Genomic DNA, 22436 nt, shown 5'->3' with positions numbered 1-22436 from the left:
GATAGCAAGAATAAAATAAAAAAAGACATCTTCTGATTCCGGTTATTTTCAATATAATTTTAATTGATAGACCATAAGTTGAAGATTGTTTAAGTATTTTTCACTGGAATCCATTCTTAGACGGTGGAAGAACTGGGTGTTGGAACCTCCTCGAGAGAAAAATATTAAGCTGCTAACATTTTGATCAGGGAAGACTTTCTTTTTATTAGTTGTTAGTTAAGAGTCAGTGAGGCACACTTAACTGCATCCTTGGCTCGGCCTTTCTTAGTTCTCTTTTTTTTTTCTTCTTTTTATGTACAGCTGCATATTTAAAGGTTTGTCTTACTTTGCCTTGGATATGTTATTGTCTTTAAAGGCGACCAATTTTTGCCACTACATTAGTTAAGTAAACTAGCTTACAGAGGAATATCGCAGTGCTTCCAGCAGATAAACATGTCACTATCATCAGAAAACGGGAAGTTATCATTCTAAGACTGTAAATCACCTGCTGTTATAGCTATAAATTCTTTACCTTAACATTTGTAGTGAGAAAATTATTGAAAGCTTATAACTGTTCAACACTCAAAAGTGTATGTGTAACTTGCAATATTCTGCCTTGATTTTTGGAACGGACACTATGCATAGCAAACCTGCCAACACATTAAAATAAATTACAGTGCCAGTATTACAGTACAACCTTTTGAAAATACAATAATAAGCTGCTCTTCAAAGTATGAGAACTCATAGATACCAATTATAAGTTGGTGAACGCAAGTAGAGGGTTACGCAAAAAAGAGAATATTGGCAAATACAGTAATGTTTCGTCCCCCCGGGTCGGGGTTGGTAGCTGAGTGCCAGAGATCAGTTGCAAACCCGCTCTTTTCATAGTTTGTCAATGATTCTAATGTTCGATTATACAGCTTTATACAGAAATCCGCTTACGATATAAAAATCTAATGAATCATCCTGTCAGTGACTCTCCCAACGCCTCTTGATTTCTTGTATTTCCAAAATCTTGAGTTTTTTTTTTTTTTATGCAAGAATCTGAGGCTGACAGAATACAGTTCATGTCTTTTCCAAAGATATTCGAATAAAAGAAAAAGGTCAAAATTAACATCCGTTCTTGCAGTGGAGAGTTTGAGACACAGTGCATTGACTCTAGCCTGTTCAGCAGTGCTGCATGTGGTGCATTTTTTGGTTCTGTCACGGACACACGATATAATGTTTTAGATTTACCAGAAACTCAATTCCTCCATCATTCTGTTCACCGCAGTCTTCCACATAACTAATTCTGTTCCATCAACAACACACAGTTCAATCTTTCATCGATTTCCAGTATCGTAGGTGTCTTTTCCTCCAGATCAGTCGTGGATAGATCTTAATACTTATTCTGAAAAAACTTTTCGGAGATCGGGTGCCATGAACTGACCTCTGCTGTCTTTAAGTGTGCTCACTTCCTGATTCCATGCATGATTTATATTTCTCCGAGTCGAGTTCAGGTCGTGTGTGTGTGTGTGTGTGTGTGTGTGTGTGTGTGTGTGTGTGTGTGTGTGTGTGTGTGTGTGTGTGTGTGTGTGTGTGTGTGTGCGCGCGCGCGTTATTACAGCACATATGAGTAGGGGGGAAAAGGCTTTTTATCCCTTCAGCTCCTCTCACTCTCTCTCTCTCCGCCATTAACGCTGTCCCTCACTTTGCTCCGCAGTCGCTCCCCGCGTGAGGCTGAAGCAGGGGTACAGCCAGACCCAGCTGCCGGTGATGGAGGGAAAGGATGTGTTCTTCGAGTGTGAGGTGGCCAGCAACCCTCCCCCCGACACCATCAGCTGGTTCAAAGATGTCAGTATTTACCTCTCTCATACAGTGGTTCATTACTCTGAGGCCCCAGAAATATGCTAACATATCCGCTATTATTGAACTGATTTACATGATACCCCGGTCATACAAATTTCAGTCTGCCAGTCATATACTGCTTAGAAGAAATTTTCTTACATTTGTAGTATAAGTTGAAAGTTGTTTTATTTTCTATAACCACCAAGGCGCTGAGCGAGCATCGGTTCGTTAGTTACCGTACTCGATAACTACTCGCGAAGTATTTATTCCCCTGACTTTTTTACCCTGACAGTGAGGGTCATCTTAAAGGAAAAGTATTTTGAATGACAATATTAAGGAAAGTGTAGCTATCTGAGTGGATAAGTTCCAACGGAAACAGCTAGTTTGCAACATAGGGTTCAGTTATGTTTAAAAGCCGCAAGGGATTGCTTTCAAAAGTAGATATAACCAAGGATAAATAGTGGTGAAGTGAAGAAAGGAAGTACCAACTTTCACTTAAATCGGTTCATTCATAACAAAGATATTTAAATAATTCTGGGTCCCTTTAGTGATCCGCTTTATAGTTGTATTATACATGTTTATACCTCTATTGAACACGTTTTGTGTCTGTATTACGTCTGCTTGGTACATGTATCATATATGGTTTATACCTACCATTTATTTGCTATATGTTTTGTTTTCTGCAGTATACATTTTTTATGCGTGTTATGGTGCTGGAGATAGGCGCCTTCAAGCGCTGGCATGGATATAGCCGGAGAGTATGTCACACAAATGTCCCTCTATTCCCATAGAGGGGGTTGTTGAACTGCAGAAGGGTATTTTCAACCAGCAGTCCACTGGTTTCATAACCAGATGATCAACAACAACAATCTTTTCATACCGTTTTTACCTTCTCAATAAATCTGCTGTACCTTTATTTACTTTTTCAGTTTATATTTATATTGGTTTATGCTGTTATATCGGTTTTATACCTGCATTTCAAGTGTTTTATGCCTATGGTATACTTTTTTAAATACCTGCTCTATGCACGTAACATCTGCTTTATTTATGCTTTTTGCATGTTATACCTGTTGTATGCATGCTTCATACAGGTGCTATACCTGTCTCATGCTTGTTTTATTCATGTGTTATACATGCGATATACTTTTTATTTACCTGATGTGTTTAATATATACCTGTTTTTTCCCTACATATCCTGCACCTGCTTAATGCATTTTTTGTATACTTAATACTCATCATATGTTGATTTTACATACTTCTGTCCCTCTAATTCATTCCTTTCTCATACCTATACCTATCTCATTCACAAGTGGATCATTCACACTTGCTTTACTCACACCTGCCTCACTGGCATTTGCCTCACGCACACTAGCCTCACTCACACTTGCCTCCTTCGCACTTGCCTCACTCACACTTTCCTCACTTACACTTTCCTTATTCACCCATGGTTCACTCACACTCGTCTCATTCACACCTGCCTCACTCTCACTTGCCTTACTCATAGCTGCCTCTCTTTAACTTGCCCTATTCACAGTTGTCACATCCACGCCTACCTCAGTTATATCTGCCTCATTCATACCTACTCCTGTCTCTTTCACACCTACCTCACATTTAGCTCACTCGCACTCACAACCGCCTCATTCAGTCCTGCCTTACTCACATGCACACCTGCTTCACTCAAACCTGCCTCAGTCACAGATACCCCTGCCTCATTCATACCAGGTTCACTCACATGCACATCTGCCTTACTCACGCACATCGAACTCACTCTGCTCATTCATTTTGATATCACTCATTCATCTTTCTTCATCCTATGCTTGCTTCTTTCTCACATACAATCACAGTTTCTCGTTTCTCATACCTTAAAATCGTCTCTCACTCACTCTCTCACAGCGACTTTAACCTCACTTATTTTCTTCTCTCACCTTAGCCCTGCTTCTCTCTCACACAGACTCACTCACAATTTCCCATTCCTCACACTCAAAAACTTTTACAGAATATCACAAAATTGTCTTACCTGTGTAATTTCCCCAGGCTTTCATTTCTACATTGTTTGTTTGAAAACGTTTAGAAAATTACTTAGTGTTTCATATAACATTGCAGAGCTTTAAGCAAGCACAACCAGACTGTACAGCCCCACTCTACAATTCAAGACTGTATGAAACCCTGAGATTCACAGCAGACAAGAATAACATTAAATTAGATCTAACAAGACGAAGGACAACTTTAATAACCACACCCACCTTAACAGACATCTAAGGCGAAAGAAGTATTTACTTAAAGAAGGGGCGTCCCCTAGAATCCTACGTTGACCCACACCTGATCCAAGTGGAGGTGTATCACTGTTCAAATTTTCGTTTTTTCTTGGTGAAAAATAGCGATGGTGCATACCGCCGTTGCCCCCCACCCCATCCCAGAGTCCGTCTGTCCTGTAGGAGGTGAAAGAGTCCGACTCTGCCTAAAGCCTGGTTCAGGTACAGGTGGTCTACCATTGTGCAAAATTTCATTTTCCTAGGTAAAATAAAGACATGGTACTGCATACCAGCGATGACCGGAACCCCCGGGGTCTGCCCCTCGATAGGGGTGACCTTGATCTTTAAGGTCTCATAGTATCTAAGCCTGGCTCGAGTGGAGGTCTACCACTGGGTAATTTTTTTTTTCTGCATTTTTAAAAAGTGGCATTGCCCTCCTGGGGCCAGGTATCCCAGTGGGATGCCCCACCATCGGGGGCAGGAAAGTCCCACTCTGCCTAAAACCTGGTCTGGATGGAGGTTGGGCACTACAAAATTTCTTATTCCCAGGGTCATGCATACCGGCGTTGCCAGGGATCCCCGGGGTCCGCCATGCCCATGGAGGCAAGCCCTCGGGGGGTTCCACCCTGCCTAAACCCTGGGCACAGATATACAGACGTGTCTCAGGCGTCGTTATCAACGGATGCCAAACAGCAACCCCATACATAAAATATTCAGACAATCATCTGGTGCTGAACTTACAGTGGCGAAATAAAGCAGGATGAGGGAGTAGCCAAGTTACAGCCTGTTTACCAACTACCGAGCAAATCCCCCAGTGTTTCTTTTCTGGATTTTCACTGTGAAATCCGTGTGCAATAGACGTGCTGCAGCTAAACAAGTTAATTTATATCAAACATAATTATTGAGTAGTAATAAGCTTGTGAACCAGTATATAAAGAGAAGGTAAGATATGTGATTTCAGCCAGCAGCTAATCGGTAGAGAGGCGGCTTGCAGTCCTAATGGACCCAGGATCGAATCTCGACTGGGGCAGGGAACAGTTTAAGGATTTGAATTTCCTAAAAGCAGACTTTCCTGATCTACCAGATGACCCGCCGACATGTCGTAAAAGTACCCCCGCTAATACCAATACACCAGTCCTGTATGTGACAGCCCTAGCATGTATTCAATATGGACGGTGGGTGTTAGCGCCGAAGTGGTGACATGTGGAGGTGTAGGAGGACTACTGAGCCTTGGGATAGGCAACTGCCCCCAAGAAATAGGCCCTGAGCCTTTGCCCAGAGTCGGACACATTAAAAAAAAAAAAAAAAAAAAAAAAAAAGCTAGGAGTGTAGAGTTAGTCTCATATTATCCTTCCTATACAGTATAGTGATAAATTCGTATGTTTATTAGAACTTCTCAGTGCAAAGATGATAAAGAAGTGTGAGGGCTGGAGGCCGCAAACGCTCGTCGTTTACATACTTTTCTCGATGTGGTATGGTCCTGCAATAAATTGGAGATTCCAGTCAGCCTATCACAGACGCTTCTGCCTTCTGTTTTAGGATGATCTTTAGGGTATATGGCCACAGACGATACCTAGAAATATTTCCTATAGAAATCATGGGTTTAGGGTTTCCTGCAGTGGCTAGGTTATTCATCATGGTCTGAATAACTCCCACTAATCACTCACAGTAGTAAAACTTAACACAAGTGAACTGGGAACAGAAATGAACGCTTATGCACCGAGTGACGTGTACTCGTATTTGCACACGCAGCAGAAGAGGTTCCCAGTGCTCCGGGTTACTTATATACTCGCATCAACTTTTGCGTCATGGTTTGAAGCCCTTCCCAATATTTAACACGTCTGATGTCTCAAGGCAACCCAGAAGTATGCATTAGGCCAGGCAACTAGTCATCTCTGAAACATAGTCAGGGTTAGGCATATTTGTTGTGCTTCATTGGTGTCCAGTTCATCATTCCACGTGCTGACCATCCTCCTCAGTCCCTCACAAGCTGCCCACACGCGAATTAGCAAGTCACACAGACGTACAATGGTGATAATGAGTGCAGTGAATTATGAAAATGGATGCTTTTGGCTAGCTATGCGGGGAGGTGGAGCTGCGGTCACAGGCCATTCACATGATCGAACACTGTCTAGCTGTTAGGCAGAAAGTTATGTTGTTTCCACACCTCTGTACTCCTCAACACCCGCACCTAGAGATTTGAGGACACTTGCTTCAGTGAGAGGAAGAAATGATGTCTTGCTGCTGACGTATTACAAAGTGAAGATAAGCAATTTTGGCCAAAAGCCCTGCAGGTGCCAATTGTTCATGGCATAATAATGTGGGTTAACCACATCTATTTTGGAACTGTTATAGGAGAAAATTGCCATAAAGTACAGAACTGCAGAACAGCACCAAATTATTAATAAGCCAAACAAGTCTGAAAATAAAAATTTACCTCACATTTTTTCTTTTTTTTTATGCGAGGAAGAAGGAACCAAAGGCCATGAGCCCGCAGTAACAGTTCCCTCCAAGAGAAAAACAAAATACAATAGAGAGCCAAATTCAAGATCCGATCATTTTGAGATGCCTGGACACACTGCGTTTGAAAGACTGGAGATCATAGTCAGCAGCAGAGCTGACCTGTTGCATAAATGAAAGACTGGGAGTAACGGTTAACTCTTGCACTAGAGAGTTGGACAGAAAAGGGATGAGAGTTTGCTGCCAGACGGGTGCTACGCGCCCGTCGTAGAGGTGGAGGAATGCAAGCAGACAGTTCAGAGGAGCAGTGACCATTAAAGTTGCGATAGAAAAGAGATAAAGATGCAACAGTGCGGCGAAGAGACAGAGGTTGAAGGCAGTCAGTAAGAGGAGGAGAGTTAATGAGACGAAAAGCCTTTGACTCCACCCTATTGACAAGAGCTGTATGTGGGGAGCCTCCCCACACATGAGAGTTGTATTCCACACAGGGGCGGATAAAACCCCTGTATAGAGTCAACAATTGTGCAGGGGTAAAGAAAGAGAGGAGTCGGCTTACGAGTAGCACACCCAATCCCTTGGAAGCAGATTTTACAAGAGATGTTATATGATCTTTCCAAGATAAGTCTCGAGTAAATGAAACCCCAAGCATGTTCAAGGTTGATGCAGGATTAAGCTGAATATTATTAAACATTAATGGGTATACCTGTGGAAGATTTTGTCGGGTTGATAGGTGTAAGAACTGAGTCTTAGATGCATTAACCCCTTAACCGCGGGGCGTCACTATCGTGACGCTTGGGAGCAAGGGATCGTACCGCGGGGCGTCGCTTTTGTGATTCTGTGTTATTTTGAATTCACCCGGGCTTCCAAGTGGGGGCTTGTATCATCTATCAGTACTGCCAATGTCCAACACTAGTCAGCACTCCTAATCTCATCTGTACTCCCATCCATTGTTGACAATTTAGCCATTTCTCCCCGTTCTTGACTCCCCTCCCTACCCCCCCTCCATTACCCTATCCTCTCGCCTGCCCGGCCGTGCTACGCTAAGTAAATCTTCCCTGGAATTTTTCACTGATTTCATCCATTGAAATAAGCCCTATGTCCTATTCTTATACCAAATAATATATATAAGAAAGAAATAAGGTAAGTGAGAGTGCCAAACACCTGGAATTGGCTAATTATCACCTGACAACACCTCACGTGCACTCGTTCGCTAATTTTCGCTGTTTCTTTCCCCTTGAAATATGCCCTATAATCTATTTTCGTAATAAATATACATGTAAGGAGGGAAGGGAGAAGCCTAAGTGATATTTACATTCACCTGGAACTACCTAATTTATAATGTATTGTCTAGATTTCCTGCCAATCATATCAGTGCTAAACAAAGATGTTTCAAGATCTAACATTGGTAGCTCTGAAAATATATCTCCTAAGTAGGCCTCTAATCTATTTTCGAAATAAACATACATGTAAGGAGGGAAGGGAGAAGCCTAAGTGATATTTACATTCACCTGGAACTACCAAATTTATAATGTATTGTCTAGATTTCCTGCCAATCATATCAGTGCTAGACTTAGCTGTTTCAAGAAGTAATATTGGTAACCCTAAATAACCCCTTAGCAGGCCTCCACGCTAGCCCTCCGTTATCAGGTTACTCTCAACTTCCGAAGTGAGAGTACGTATGTTTCTTCTTGCTGACTTCAAGGCCTTTTTTCACCCCCATGCAAATGGCCCTGTGACCTTTACCCCCTACTAAACCTCGTGTGGAAAGAGGTAAAGGGCTGACAATTGATAAAAGAGTGACTACGATCTTTCTATTGAGTAAAACAGTGCAAGTGGAATTGTAAATAATGTGTAAATAATGTGTAAACAGCAAGTGAAAGTAATGAATGTAAATATACGTGAACAATGGAAAACAGTTTTATAAGTTATTTCAAGTGACAGTGCACAACACAGTGTAAATAAAATAGAAATGTAAATAACGTAAATAAAATAGAGAACGTAAATAGAAATGTAAATGAGTAGTATTATAAGAATACGAGTATATACCCTAGGAGTAATGAAAGTGAAAGTTTCACTCTAGCATGTCTGAATACTATGAGTTATGAGAGTGAAGATGAAAGTGACATTCACTCTCAATGCCAGTATACAGGACGAGAAAGTGAATGCTACGTATTTTACTGAAAGAAATTGAATCCCTACAGTGACAATAAACTAATACTACTGATGGAAACTTATGAATAAAGACTGTAGATATATATAAGTGTTATATAGTAATAGAAATATAAAGTGTGAGGGGTTTTATGAATAATAAATGACAGACTACTAAGAGCGAACTAGTGCCAGTGCGACGATCAGACGCGCTCGTAATTTCCAGTGCTTTCACAGTGGTTTTTTTTTTTTAGTATGGATCCCAAACTACTTGAAAATTGTAGAATAGTGTTTATAGTGTTTGTATCTGGCTGTGGTAATCATATTACGGGTTGTCGGGAAGTGTAAAGTGGAGACTTCGTTACCCTACTTCAGAGGTCTCCACAAGTCCTACGGTAACTGACGAAGGCTCAACAATCATTCCAGGAGAAAGCTGAAGGTATGTGCCATAAGCATATGTAATTTTATTATTCTAGGACTAATAACTGATTTTTGGCAAATATTTTTTGAGAGTCTGTCGGAGCCCAAATAACCCCGCGGCACACGCAAGTCATTGGTAAACAAGCCCGCGGTGTAGGGGTTAAAGACAACCATATTATTTTTACCCCAGTCAGAGATACGAGCCAAGTCAGACATTAGGTGTGCCATAGCCTCATCCCTTGTTTCTTGAAGTAACTGTTGAGATGGGCGTTGCGGGAACCGAATGGAAAGGTGAAGGGTGGAGTCATCAGCGTATGAGTGGATAGGGTTAGATGTATAGCTTAGAAGATCATTGATGAATAAAAGGAAGAGAGTTGGTGATAGGACAGAGCCCTGAGGAACACCACTGTTGATAGATCTAGGAGAAGAACGATGACCGTCTACAACAGCGGCTATAGAACGACCAGAAAGGAAGCTAGCGATGAAGGCACAGGTAGAAGGATAGAAACCGTAGGAGGGCAGTTTGGAAATTAAAGATTTATGCCAGACTCGATCAAAAGCCTTTGAGATGTCAAGTGCAATGGCAAAGCTTTCGCCAAAGTCCCGAAAGGAGGATGACCAGGAGTCTGAAAGGTAGGTGAGAAGATCGCCAGTGGAGCGTCCCTGACGGAACCCATACTGACGATCGGAAAGAAGGTTGTGATAGGAAAGATGCCTTAAAATTTTTCTATTAAGAATTGACTCGAAAACTTTTGAAATACAGGACGTTAAAGCAATTGGACGATAGTTGGAGGGTTGGGAGTGGTCACCCTTCTTTGGGACTGGCTTATAGAGGCTGTCAACGCAGGAAATAATGGAGAGAGGAGGAATTTATCTCTATGTTCGTCAGTGTAGAGTGCGTGAAATATGATACAGATACCCAGCTGATCCACTCCAAATCATTGCTGAAAACCTTTCATAATGTTATATAATCCCGTGTCATGACAGTTTTACTCGCTGTGAGGCACTGACTTCACATATTTCTCGACATACGGGGGAAGATGGGCCTATAGAGATCAACTACTAGTGTTTCTGTCGTTTTGGAACTTTTTTCTGTGTGAATCGGGACTGATCAGGGGTCCCACTGAGTTATGTCTGTGTATTATACATCTTAGTACCAGAAGCCCATGAGAGGCACATCAGCTGCAAGTAAACACACAGCTCGGCTACAGCAGCCCCATCTCCTGCTTAATGTCAGCATCATCATCACCTTGTTTTCTACTTTTGTGGTCTTTCTGTTACCTACTTTAAAACATCACTGCTTTGTTTTGCAGTAAGTGTCGTTGTGAATCGTGTACTCTTGACTGCTTTGGTGATTGATTAATTTCTGTGATCGTCTACTCTGTTTCAATTCGTTTTTTGTAACCCTCGACCCCATTTTTATTTTCGTCTCTCTTATAAGAATCTCTCAAGAATTATCTAATATTTAGGAGGAAAAATGTTAAAAATAGCTCTCACATATTTACCGATACAATCAATAAATTCTACGTTTCTGAGACTTATTTTTATTACCAGCAATTCCTGGCAGCAGCTGACTAATCTGCCTGTACTTACTAGTAAGTACTGATCTATACTCGTTTGGTTGCATATTATCGTCTGGTTCAGTATGTCGAACCCTAGAACTAGTACCTCTTATTCTAGTCGATTCTGCATAGTTTCATTACTTAGCCTAAGAATCTCTTGTTTGCAGCATGTGCAAATTCCAAAGCCAGTTAGTTGCAGGAAGAGTTGACCAAAGCTGCCAGTAAAAGAGACACTCTTACCCAAAGACTTGATTCGCTAGAGGAGTTTTTTCCCAACAACGTTCGTCAGAGTAGGAAGGAAGGCATCAGTGTACAGACAGTTGTTGCTGCTCAGATGTCCGGCAGACACATCCATTGCAGTAGTTCTGTTACTCCTACTCCTTCCACTACTGCTCCTACTAATGATAATGTTTCTTCGACACATGTCGTACCACTGCATATGGAGCAAAAATCGTGAAGAACCGCAGCATGTCCAGTAATAGTTACAATACTATCAGGTAACAGAAGATACAGTGGAAGAGACCCATGAGATGCCACTGGCAGGGGGAAAATACTGAATGCTTATAAACTGGACACAGTATAACGAAGAGTGAAAAAAAAAAATGATACCCCAATTTAGGAAACCCCCCATAGTTAGCCAACTGCGTATAGTTTCACTCTTCACTGTCTTTATTTTCACCATAATACGTCTGTGTGACTCATTAATTCGCGAATACGCGTCTGGGCAACTTGTGACAGACTAAGGTGGAGTAGCTAGCAGATGGGGGTGACAAATTATACATGACAGTATATATATATATATATATATATATATATATATATATATATATATATATAGAGAGAGAGAGAGAGAGAGAGAGAGAGAGAGAGAGAGAGAGAGAGAGAGAGAGAGAGATGTCTATCTACCTATCTGTCTATATAGATAGATAGATATAGATAGATAGATAGATACAGATAGGTAGATAGATAGACAGATATATTTGTCTGGCCCTGATGGTGTCAAAAGGATGACTAAATCAGTTTTTTGTTTTTTTTTCCATCGACCTTTAGACCAAAGGCCCAGATCATTAAGGCATATTTAAAGGTGCATATATTCATACACATACATACATGTACAGTCGTGGCCATAAATAATCACCTATCCTTCTGTACCCCGTGCCTCAGAGTGGCTCCTTTATGCGCGGCAAGTCACACAGGAGTAAGAGGGGCTAAGGGGGAGGGGCCAGAGAGAGAAGGGAAGGTGGGTGGGGGGACGAGCGATGGTGCAGGGTGGAGTGAGGGAGGGGAGGGAGGGTAGGTAGGGGAGGGAGAATGAAATGCGAAGTTGTGGCCACATAATTTGTCTATTTTCTTTCATTCAGGGCATCATATAAAGGAGTTACTATTCCGTAGATAATGCTGCATAACACCTTGTATAGCGGCGTCACAAGCTTTAGATAGGTGATGATATCAAGGACTGGCTCGTGCCGTGACATTAATCATTTGTGCTGAGCCAGATGTTTGTGTTTATCCGTGTATTTTGACTTCAGACGCAGAATGGAATCTGGATGGCTTTGACTTCTGTAATGTTTGTGTAAGAAATGTCCTCTACCATTACATGTAATTAATTTTTGGAACTAAATATTATATGCAACCTTTGACATGGCTGTGTCCACAGTAAATATGATCACCCTCGGGGTATACACTCCCTCTATACAGTCACCATCATGTAAATTCAATAATTATTTAATGACATCTCTATATGAAAAGGCTATTTAAAATAACTGTGCATGAAAGGTAAATAAATTTGATGTCCGTGCTCATGGGTGGATACAATAGCGGTATCTCTCATTACCTGTTAAAGGGAAAATGAAACAAACTCCTACCCAAACTCCCAAAATATATTTATGTCAATGTTTACCGACACTGGTCAAGCCATAGTAACCAGGAAAGCCTTAGCAAGTAGTCCAGTGGCCTCCTGCCTTAAAAGCCTCATGAAGGCTTCGCGGCACCGGGGAAACAATGTTGTTGATGGTTTGCTGGTTTCGTCTGAACAGCTCCCACTCGTCTTTGGTGTGCTGGAGAAGGCGGGCCCGTGTCCTCTCGTTCTCTGGCTTCCACGCGTAAGGTGCCCAGATTTATTGGAGCTAAAAGCGAGACATTGTCACGTGTGTGTGTGTGTGTGTTTTATATATATATATAAATCAGTCTCTCTCTCTCTCTGTATATATATATACATATATGTGTATATATATATATATCTATGCATATATGTGTGTGTATATATATATATATATATATATAAGTATATATATATATTATATATATATATATATATATAGAGAGAGAGAGAGAGAGAGAGAGAGAGAGAGATACACTGATTTAAATGCGAGTGACAGCGACGACTGCTACGCTGCACCTCACCCTGAGGCTGCTAATTAAACACTGTCTCAAACGAACTCCAATGACCAGCATACAGTACGGTACAGTGAATGGGCCGACCAAAGTTACCAGTTAGAAATACAGATTTATATTAACAATTCGGTATTTTATTTGGTTTCGATTAGCCATAATTTTACCAATTCATCATAATTTCATAAAAACGGTCATATTATATCTAATGTAATAGTAATTTTCTAAAAGCGGGATATTTTAGATAATTTGCACAAAAAGCATGACATTTATTCACAATTAAAAAAGCGGGAAAGATGCAAAAAAAAAAAAAAAAAATGAAAGAAAGAAAGAAAGAAAGCGAGACTGTCCCGCCTAAAGGCGGAACTCTGGTCGCCTTATCCACGTGTTTACAATCTGGGCCCACACACTCTCGATGGCTCTGCACTAATAATTGATCTGTCACATCAGTATACTTGTCTTACGAGCCAGCCCTTGATATCATCACCTACCTAAAGCTTGTTATGTGACGCCGCTATACAAGGTGTTATGCAGCATTATCTACGGAATAGTAACTCCTTTATAATGCCCTGAATGAAAGAAAATAAACAAATTGTGTGGCCACAACTTCGCATTTCATTCTCCCTCCCCTACCTACCCTCCCTCCCCTCCCTCACTCCACCCTGCACCATCGCTCGTCCATCCACCCACCTGCCCTGCTCTCCCTGGCCCCTCCCTCTCAGCCCCTCTTACCCCAGTGTGACTTGCCGCGCGCAAAGGAGCCTGCCTGAGGCACGGGGTACGGGAGTATAGGTGATTATTTATGGCCACGACTGTACATTTATAAAGCCCCTGTCACATACGTTGCAGGATATTTTTCATCGTACGAAATTCTAGGGTCACGATGGTGGGGTGGGCTCTTGCGATGCTAGAAGCATCGTGGGCTACAATCTTAGCTGCAGTCACAAAGGAAAACCATGTCGTGCTTCGTCATGGGAAAAAAATTTGCACTTTATTGTAGGTAAAGCGTACGATTGTCCTGCAACTCTCCTACTTTTGTCACAAGATGTTTTTTTTCGTCGTGCGATTATCGCAAGACAAAATAACCATCGTTCGAGCATCGCAGGACCATCGTATGACAATTGTACATCATTCGTAAGGCGGTCGAAGGATATGAAAGGCGCGCACGGGATCAGGCTCTCTCCTTTCTCTCCAATATTTTCCAGTTGTCCTGCAAAATCACGACTGTTTTGGGACTGTTGCACGAAGGTATTTATGTCTTGCAATGTTCGCAGGATTATCGTAGGATAATCCCGCTATAATCGGAAGAACGACATGCGTACGATTATCGTACGATTCTGACGGCCTTGGAAGACCCTAAAATCGTACGATAATCGCACGCATGTCGTAGGACAGTCACAGGACAGTCGTATGATTATACTACGACATGGCCACGGGCAAAAATAATCCCACGACAATATTTTGATTTTGGTCATGACCAAAACCCCACGACAGGCCACTACCCAATTCACTGCATCAGTGTTTGTTTACATGTACATCCTGTGTGCGGCAGTTTTCAAATATTTAGAAAAAATATTAGAGAAAAATAATATTGTCAAAAGATAGAGAAAAAATCCCGAGTTCAATGGTATATAACACAATATAACAAAACAAACAAATTGCCTCTGATACAGGTCCGTTAAGTAATAAATATTCCCTGTGTGGTGGTGCCAGGCGAACGATGTGTTATGGTTGCACTGTGTTGTTAGTGTCAATCTTCCGATCAGATAAGGTGTAAATCAGCATCTAAACCATCACTGTCATCATCTAACAACGTATCATTATCATTACTGCACTCATCCAGCGATTTCATCCAATATTTGCTTGGGCTACTGCTAGTGCCGGCATGGAGAAGATTTCGTACCCTTACCATCGGCATTATGTAGGTAACTGAGCTGAGCTCTGCACCTCATAAAAATGCATAATCTATGTATGGCAATATTGTATACGGTTCCATGAGTTGCTAGCTGATTTATTTCGTGCCATTTCTGACGGCGGAATTTTTGAAAGCAAGAAATCATATATGATACAGCAGCAGTGAATGAGCTACGAGTACGATGCAATTTTTCATTGCAGGACGCCCAAATCTAAGTCTACTAATACCAAGTCGGTTCACTTTACGTCAGCGCACAGGGAGTCGTGGCTTGTGTGACGTCAGCTGGCTTAAATAACAGAAAATGTATAAAAGGGCAGACTCAAATTAAACATTTATGATAAGGAAAAATGAAGAAGCGGAAGAAATCCGGACTTGTTTAACCCTATAATATAGCAATAGGTTTCCTCACACCCCTACACCTTCCCTCACACATTTCAGTCCCTTCCCTAACTTCTCCAGACTGAAAATATGTCATGGTCTGATAAGTGGAGAAAGCATACACTCACCGTCATGGTCAGGAGTCAACTGAACACTGGGGTTTCATGCCAGAGTCAGTCGATGTCACTCCGATGCTCCGCCCCCTGCATGAGCTTGGAGCTGTTTTAGAAGGAAATGATCTGATTTGGTATTAGTAGACTTAGACCCAGATATCGTAGGACACCCTCACAACCATCGCAGGATTTTGCCCTATGTTCTGTCATGGACCAGTCATAACCCCGTCCTGCAACTTAGGTGACAAGGACTTAAACATATACATGTACACATTCATATATATATACTTTATACATACATATACATACACCCATATATTCATACAAACATTATATATATATATATATATATATATATATATATATATTAGTTTTAATCATAATTTTAAAAAGAAACCTAATCTAAGGGCCGTATATATATATATATATATATATATATATATATATATATATATATATATATATATATATATATATATTAGTTTTAATCATAATTTAAAAAAGAAACCTAATCTAAGGGCCAAATAATAATAAACCTATATATATATATATATATATATATATATATATATATATATATATATATATATATATATATATATATATATATTAGTTTTAATCATAATTTTAAAAAGAAACCTAATCTAAGGGCCAAATAATAATAAACCTAACAAACAAATCGTTAACCTTAATCTAAACCAAAAGATACAAATAGCTAAACCAAACTAATTATTTATATTAGTAGAGAGAGTACCTCTACCAGCACTAGACCATCGACTGCAGATGAGTAATGCCTTTCTACATTACACCAGTTCTCACCACCTGCTGCCAGTCGAGGCACATAAACTAATATAGGGGACATCAGTATATGAAACAGAACCAAAGGAGTCAGGAACTGTTCTCTAAACGTCAGATATCAACCCTGATTAAGATAACTTATACACGAGGATGGAAAGAATTTACATATGTACAGAAAGTGAAGTACCTCACCCAACAGAACACCATCGACTGAAAATGCCCGATACCTTTCTATATTGCACACTTGCACTCATCAATTGTTCACTGTTAGGCTATGCACGTAGCTTAATATAGGGGACATCAATATAAGAAACAGCTCAGACAGAAGCAGGAACTATTTCGGATACGTCAACTGTCAACTCTATATAATAATAAAATATAAACATATTTACAGTCGATAAAAACCATAACCACACGATATAAAAGTCACATCTAATCATTCCGCTCTCTCTCAAGAGCGCCATCAATAATAGTTATGACATCCCCATCACCCTGGAAGGTGGAAAAAGTGAAGGGGACGTCTGTTGCACCGCAGTATTGTATAAGTGAAGCACGTTCACGAATAAATCGTCGACAGCGCAGGATGATACGAGTGATGGAAAACACCTCACCACAGATGTCACAGTACGGTGGAAAACGTTTTTCGAAATACGGTTTCATATAAGTTAAAAGTGTGAATTTTAATCGCAAATGCAGCAACACTGTTTCTTCCAGGATACTGCCACGGTTGGCTGTATCCCAGTCGCCTAGATAAAGCTTGCAAGTTGGAATATTTAGCATGGTCCATTGACCTTGCCACAGAAGATATATTTATTTATTACCAAGGGAGAGACATGACTGTAGATGAACAGGAACGTCTTAATTCTCCTCGAGTTCCACGGCCGACTTTTCAAGTAAGTCTGCTGATTGATAAAGATACGACAGTGACCAGGCACCCAGTTCAGCGTGAAGGACTTGTCACACGAATGCAATTTATTAACGATGCAACCCTAATCTCATGAGAATCCGTAGCACAAGGAGCAGTTTCCTGAAGGGCTGACTTTTGGATGCCAAATGAGCCATGTCTAGAGGTTAGGGCATAGCAAAAAGTTCGGAAGTAAACACAGAATTGTAAGTCGGCAACCGAATCCTGAGGGCAGATTCAGTTGACCACACAGAAGCACCCACACATTCACGTGAATAATAGCCATCAGTGTACAATTGATGGGACTCTAAATGAAGTACGATGATGTTATAAAACAAGTGGTGGACCTCCCATTCCGACACCTTGGTCTTTGCTGTTGGGAGCCATGAGACATCAACAACAAAGCTACCTGGCTCCCAAGGTGCTATATTTTTAAGGACCAACTTGTCACAGTCACTGAAGTCAACACCAAGCTCTCAAATCAATAAGTGGAGGTGATTGGCAAGTGGCCGACAAACGCCTTGCATAAGATGATGGTACTGAGGCAGGGGGGTACAGGCCACATTGCCAATATCACGTTCCCTTACAGCTCTTTTACTGTATCTTCCATACGAGCTTCACGTGTTCGTCTCAAGGCTCCAAGGCACATTCACAAACATTCTGTAACACATCCAACCTTTGTAATGTGGCAACCAGTGCTGACGCATACACCTGTAAGCCATAATCCAACTTAGATCTAATAAGGGACTTATACGCCATTCATAAATATGTCCTGTTGGCTCGCCAATTATTTGTTGACATAAATGCTAAAGGTCAATCGACGATCACAGTGAAGGCTCAAAAACTTTAAAGAATTTTGAAAATGGGTCACCTGATCGTCCAAAGTCAAACACAAATCAGGGATGTTATGAGTGTTAAAAACTACTGTGGCACACTTTGGGACAGAAAATTTAAATCCCCAATGCAAGACCCATTGGTGGATGGAATCAAGGGCTGCTTGAACCCTCCCAGTCGAAAATTATGCATAATGGGAAGAGTGCCATATTGCATAATCATCAGCATAGAGTGAGTATTTAAGACTCCTCGGAATGGGACCTAATGACAGAATATCATTGATCATAATACTAAACAAAGTGGAACAAAGTACACTTCTCTGAGGCATTCCGTTTTCTTCGATAAATATATCTGATGTTATGTAATGGGGTGATTTTACAAAGAAAGTTCTGTCCCGTAAGATTGGAATAAAAATAGGCAAGTTACCTCTTAAACCATAAGCATAGAGCTTCATCAGTATGCCGTGTCAACACATCATCTCAAAGGCTTTGTGGATGTCCAAGAACACCCCTATCAATAATTCTTTATTGGTAAATGTCTCTGAAATGCAATGCTCCAAATTCTTCAAATGATCTAGTAAACTTCTGTGTTTACAGAAGCCACGTTGTTGATCACTTAACAAATTCTTCACTTCCAAAACAAACAGAAGTATACTATTATCTGATCATTCCATGACCTTACATAGACAAGAAGTCAACACAATAAGACGAAATGAAGGGGGATTCAAAAGATGACCAGCCTGTTTGGGTATCGTATGATGTGCCAAAGTGCCATTAGTTTGGGAATGTTCATTATGCCCAAAACTCATTACACAGTGCTAAAAGCTTAATCAGGTTGTCCTGATTAAGATGCTGGATCATATCATACGGAATAGTATCTGGTCCAGGACTGGCCTCTTTACAGGATTTAGCCCACCCCATCCCGGCAGATTTTTCACCAATGACCTCCCCCAATCCCGTCAGATTTCCTTTTTTTTTGGTTTTTTTTGGCTAAAAGCTCTGCTTTTTAAGAGAAACATCGAAAATTCATAGAGAAATTACTCACCTGAGCCTGTAAATGCCTGCAACTGGTGACCCTACCCGTACCTGGTACCATGTTCTATTAAGATCGGCTCCAGAGAAAATGTTTTCTATAGGAGGGGTAACTATTCCAAACCACTCAGAATAGGTAGATATTTATTTATTTGGTACGAATTTATATGTAGTACAAGAGTATATTGGTTTTCACACAGTAATATAGGCAATATAAGCGTCGTTTCACTCACGAAACACATCAACATACTGCACCCTTTTTTGGCGACCTTACCTGCTAATCACTTCTGATTATTTCTTCCTCTAACACCAAGTAAACTTTGTCCTCCACATTGTCCTTGATTGGGGAATCACGCTCACCTTGATTTTTGTACCATGGCGCGACATGTCTTTACTAGCCAAGTCACTGGTAACGAGTGAGTTGCCGAAATAGTGGCATGTGGGAGGGGGAGGTCATGTGAGGTATGGCATTGTCCCCACCTGGCCTCGGGTAGAGGAAGGTGTCCCACGTATACTTACCAAATATCATGCACGAGATTTGAAAAATGTGCAAATGATGGACCCTGCAGTTGCAGCACGTTTATAAACATCAACAGCAGTCACAGTGACAAAATGTTCGGGCGCATATGTACGTCAACGGGGCACGGCAGGTTAAGAGCAAGAGGCAGTTCAACTATCATAAACTCTTGGTTGTACGGGGAGTCTACGTCTTCCGTAGCAAAGTCTAATGGTTGTAGCTTGGCCGATCGTTTATGGTCTTGAAAACGCAGGTCATAAGTGCTACTTACATGACAATAACTCCTGGTGAGGATGTTAGCTACATCCACAGGATTCATAGACGGTGTTATCTACCTGCAGAGTGGTCATAAGGATGTTAGGGCGTTTGTTATTTAGTATTTTGATAGCGGACTAGACGTTACTTAGTGGAGTAAAACGATTCACCGAGGACACAAAAGACCTCCAGGAGTCACGTTTGGCCCTTCTATTTACTCTCCTTGCCTCAGCCCTTGCTTGTTTGTATGCAATAACGTTTTCATCAGTAGGCTATCAAAAATCCTGTATCTCCTGTTGCGTTTCTTTAATGCTTGTCGGCAGTCTGGTGTCCACCAGTGAGCTCTGTTCTTCACAAGAACTGTAGAAGTCTTGGGAATAGCAGCCTCAGTTGTGTATAAAATGGATTTGGTTAAATTTTGGACTTTTACGTCTCTGGTCTCCTCAGATCTTCAACAATCTTCGAGAAGAATTCCCAGTCTGTCTTTTTATAGTTTGGGGGTGGAGGGTCCAAAAGAACGTAATGTGTATAAGGAAGACGGATGGGTAAATGATCATTTCGCAAGTAATCGTCAAAAGGATCCTGCAAGAAATCTTGATGTATGCCTGGAGAGGCCTGAGATAAGGCTATGGCCGAAATTTACCAGTACGATCAGCTACACAAGTCGCTCTACCATCGTTCAGAAGACTGAGGTTGGACTGAAGTATTAGGTCGGCTACATCCTCCCCACAGCCATCGATCATCAAGCTACCCCATTGATAGTGATGGGCATTAAAGTTGCCCAACATTAACTTATTTCTAGGAAGATGGTCCAAAAGTGAATTCAAAGTCTCACTGTCAATGGTGGCATGTAGTGGACAGTAGAGAGAGCAAATAGACAGATATGTGTTATTTAATTATACTCTGTAGGCGACATCTTCCAGAGTAGAATTTAGAATTACTTCTGTTTGTGCGTGTGATTTGTGTGCGTATATGGCATCTCCGTGACCATCATATATATGAGTGGTAGTGTTTGAAACGTGAAGGATCAGGGTGATCCACCAAACGCATCTGTAATCAACACCTGGCCTGTGTATAGATAGGAAAATTGCAGTATTGTAAAATTTATTCTCAGGAGTCCTACAGTTCCACTGTAAAACAGTGAATGCAATGGTTTAAGATTTACAAGGGGGCTAATGTGCTTAATTTTTTTTATGCCGCCTACCAACAAGCGAGCGACTATCGGGGGACCTATCTCGGTGCTTGCTGACAGAAACCTCAATATTGTCATCAACAATAAGGCTCTCAGACATCCCCAAGGAAGAGCTAACTCTTCTCTCCCTCGCTGGAGCAGGAGCTGGAAGAACATGAAAATGTGCCTGCTTACTAATGCCCCAGTCACACTGCAGGTACAGTGCGACTTGTTGCAGACCAGAAAATCGTGAAATCAGTCCCTGACCATGAAGGTCTCTGAGCAGTCGTGCCACCGATCAGCTACCGGTGGTCGTCCAGTGTCCATCCAGCGTCCATCCAGTGGGCGGCTGAACGGCGACCATGGCCAGGTACACACAGGTCAAGACACCGACGGGTGGCCGGCCGGTCATCGGCAGGCTGCTGACAAACGGCGGCCAGTCTGCATCTTGTCGCAGTTTAGACCGCCACCTCTAGGCCGACACTAGACCGACACCAGCCGCGGATTGACCGGCAGCTTGTCTCGGTCCAGCCCACCACCTGTCACTCGACCAATCACTGGCTGGACAGTGGCCAGACTTCAACCACCTCCCCAGACAGGAGGCTTGTGGACGGCAACCGCCGCAGTCCAGTCGTCGCTTTGATGGAGTGCGGATGGCCACCGCACAGAGAAAGCGGCGACCGGCCTCCATCCAGATGGCAACCACCGCATAAAAATCAGGTGTTGCTGACCAGTCACAGTCTATAAGCCGGCCAGACGCAGTCCAGCTGCCCACCGGGTGGCTTCCGTGCCACGACATCAGTGGCACGGGGAGGTTTTTCGAGCAGCACGAAAAACCTTGGGACGATTTTTTTTTCACCATGGTGGCTTGCAGCTAAACCAAGACATATGAAGACCGGTCATAAACCTCACCAAAACCACCCACAACTTGCAGGGTGGTTTGCGATAAGTTGTACCTGCAATGTGACTGGGGCCTAAGGGTGGTCAGATGAATTTTACTAGACTTGACAGACTTCAGTTTAGGCCTTACTGACTGAAAAGTAGCAGCAACCTAAGAGTAAGAAGTCGCTAAAGGAATGTCAGTAAGAGAGTTGGAACATACAGGAGGCTGAGACAAACAGGCAGGGTGAGTGGCATGAGCAATAGGGGCACAGTCAGTCTATGTCTCGACAGAGCACTTCACAGGACGGGACATCACCACTGAAGCATAGGACGTATTATGCGAGTGAGTTGCATGCAACGCTTTTACGTTCTTCCTGGCTTTGTAGTAGATGCCCTCAGTTGTTTTCACTGTGCAGACCTCCTTTTCCTTCTTCCACTTGGGACAGGCTCTCGAGGAGGTGGAGTGAGCACCCTTGCAGTGAATGCAACATGTAATCTTGGATGTGCAATGTTCAGCATCATTACCCTGGGCTACACACTTGCCACACACTGATTGGGAAGCCCGACAAGACTTGCCATTATGTCCATACAGTTGACAT

The 22436-nt window shown here is 41.8% G+C and overlaps 1 protein-coding gene across 1 annotated transcript in view; it reads left to right on the top strand.

Annotated features, from left to right (window-relative positions):
* The window catches only part of LOC145414614 (kin of IRRE-like protein 1), a 1118604-nt gene that overhangs the window by 1040963 nt on the left and 55205 nt on the right, over positions 1 to 22436 (top strand). The window contains exon 8 of the mRNA XM_080284140.1: positions 1682 to 1812. Coding sequence (XP_080140266.1) covers positions 1682 to 1812 — 131 coding nt within the window. The remainder of the gene's footprint in view (positions 1 to 1681; positions 1813 to 22436) is intronic.

Source organism: Coenobita brevimanus, chromosome 100, assembly GCF_032717465.1.
Source record: "Coenobita brevimanus isolate Jiangsu-jjx chromosome 100, ASM3271746v2, whole genome shotgun sequence".
In the NCBI taxonomy this organism is placed as follows: domain Eukaryota; kingdom Metazoa; phylum Arthropoda; class Malacostraca; order Decapoda; family Coenobitidae; genus Coenobita; species Coenobita brevimanus.
The sequence above is the reverse complement of the archived record's forward strand: the minus strand, read 5'-3'. Positions and strand labels throughout refer to the sequence as shown.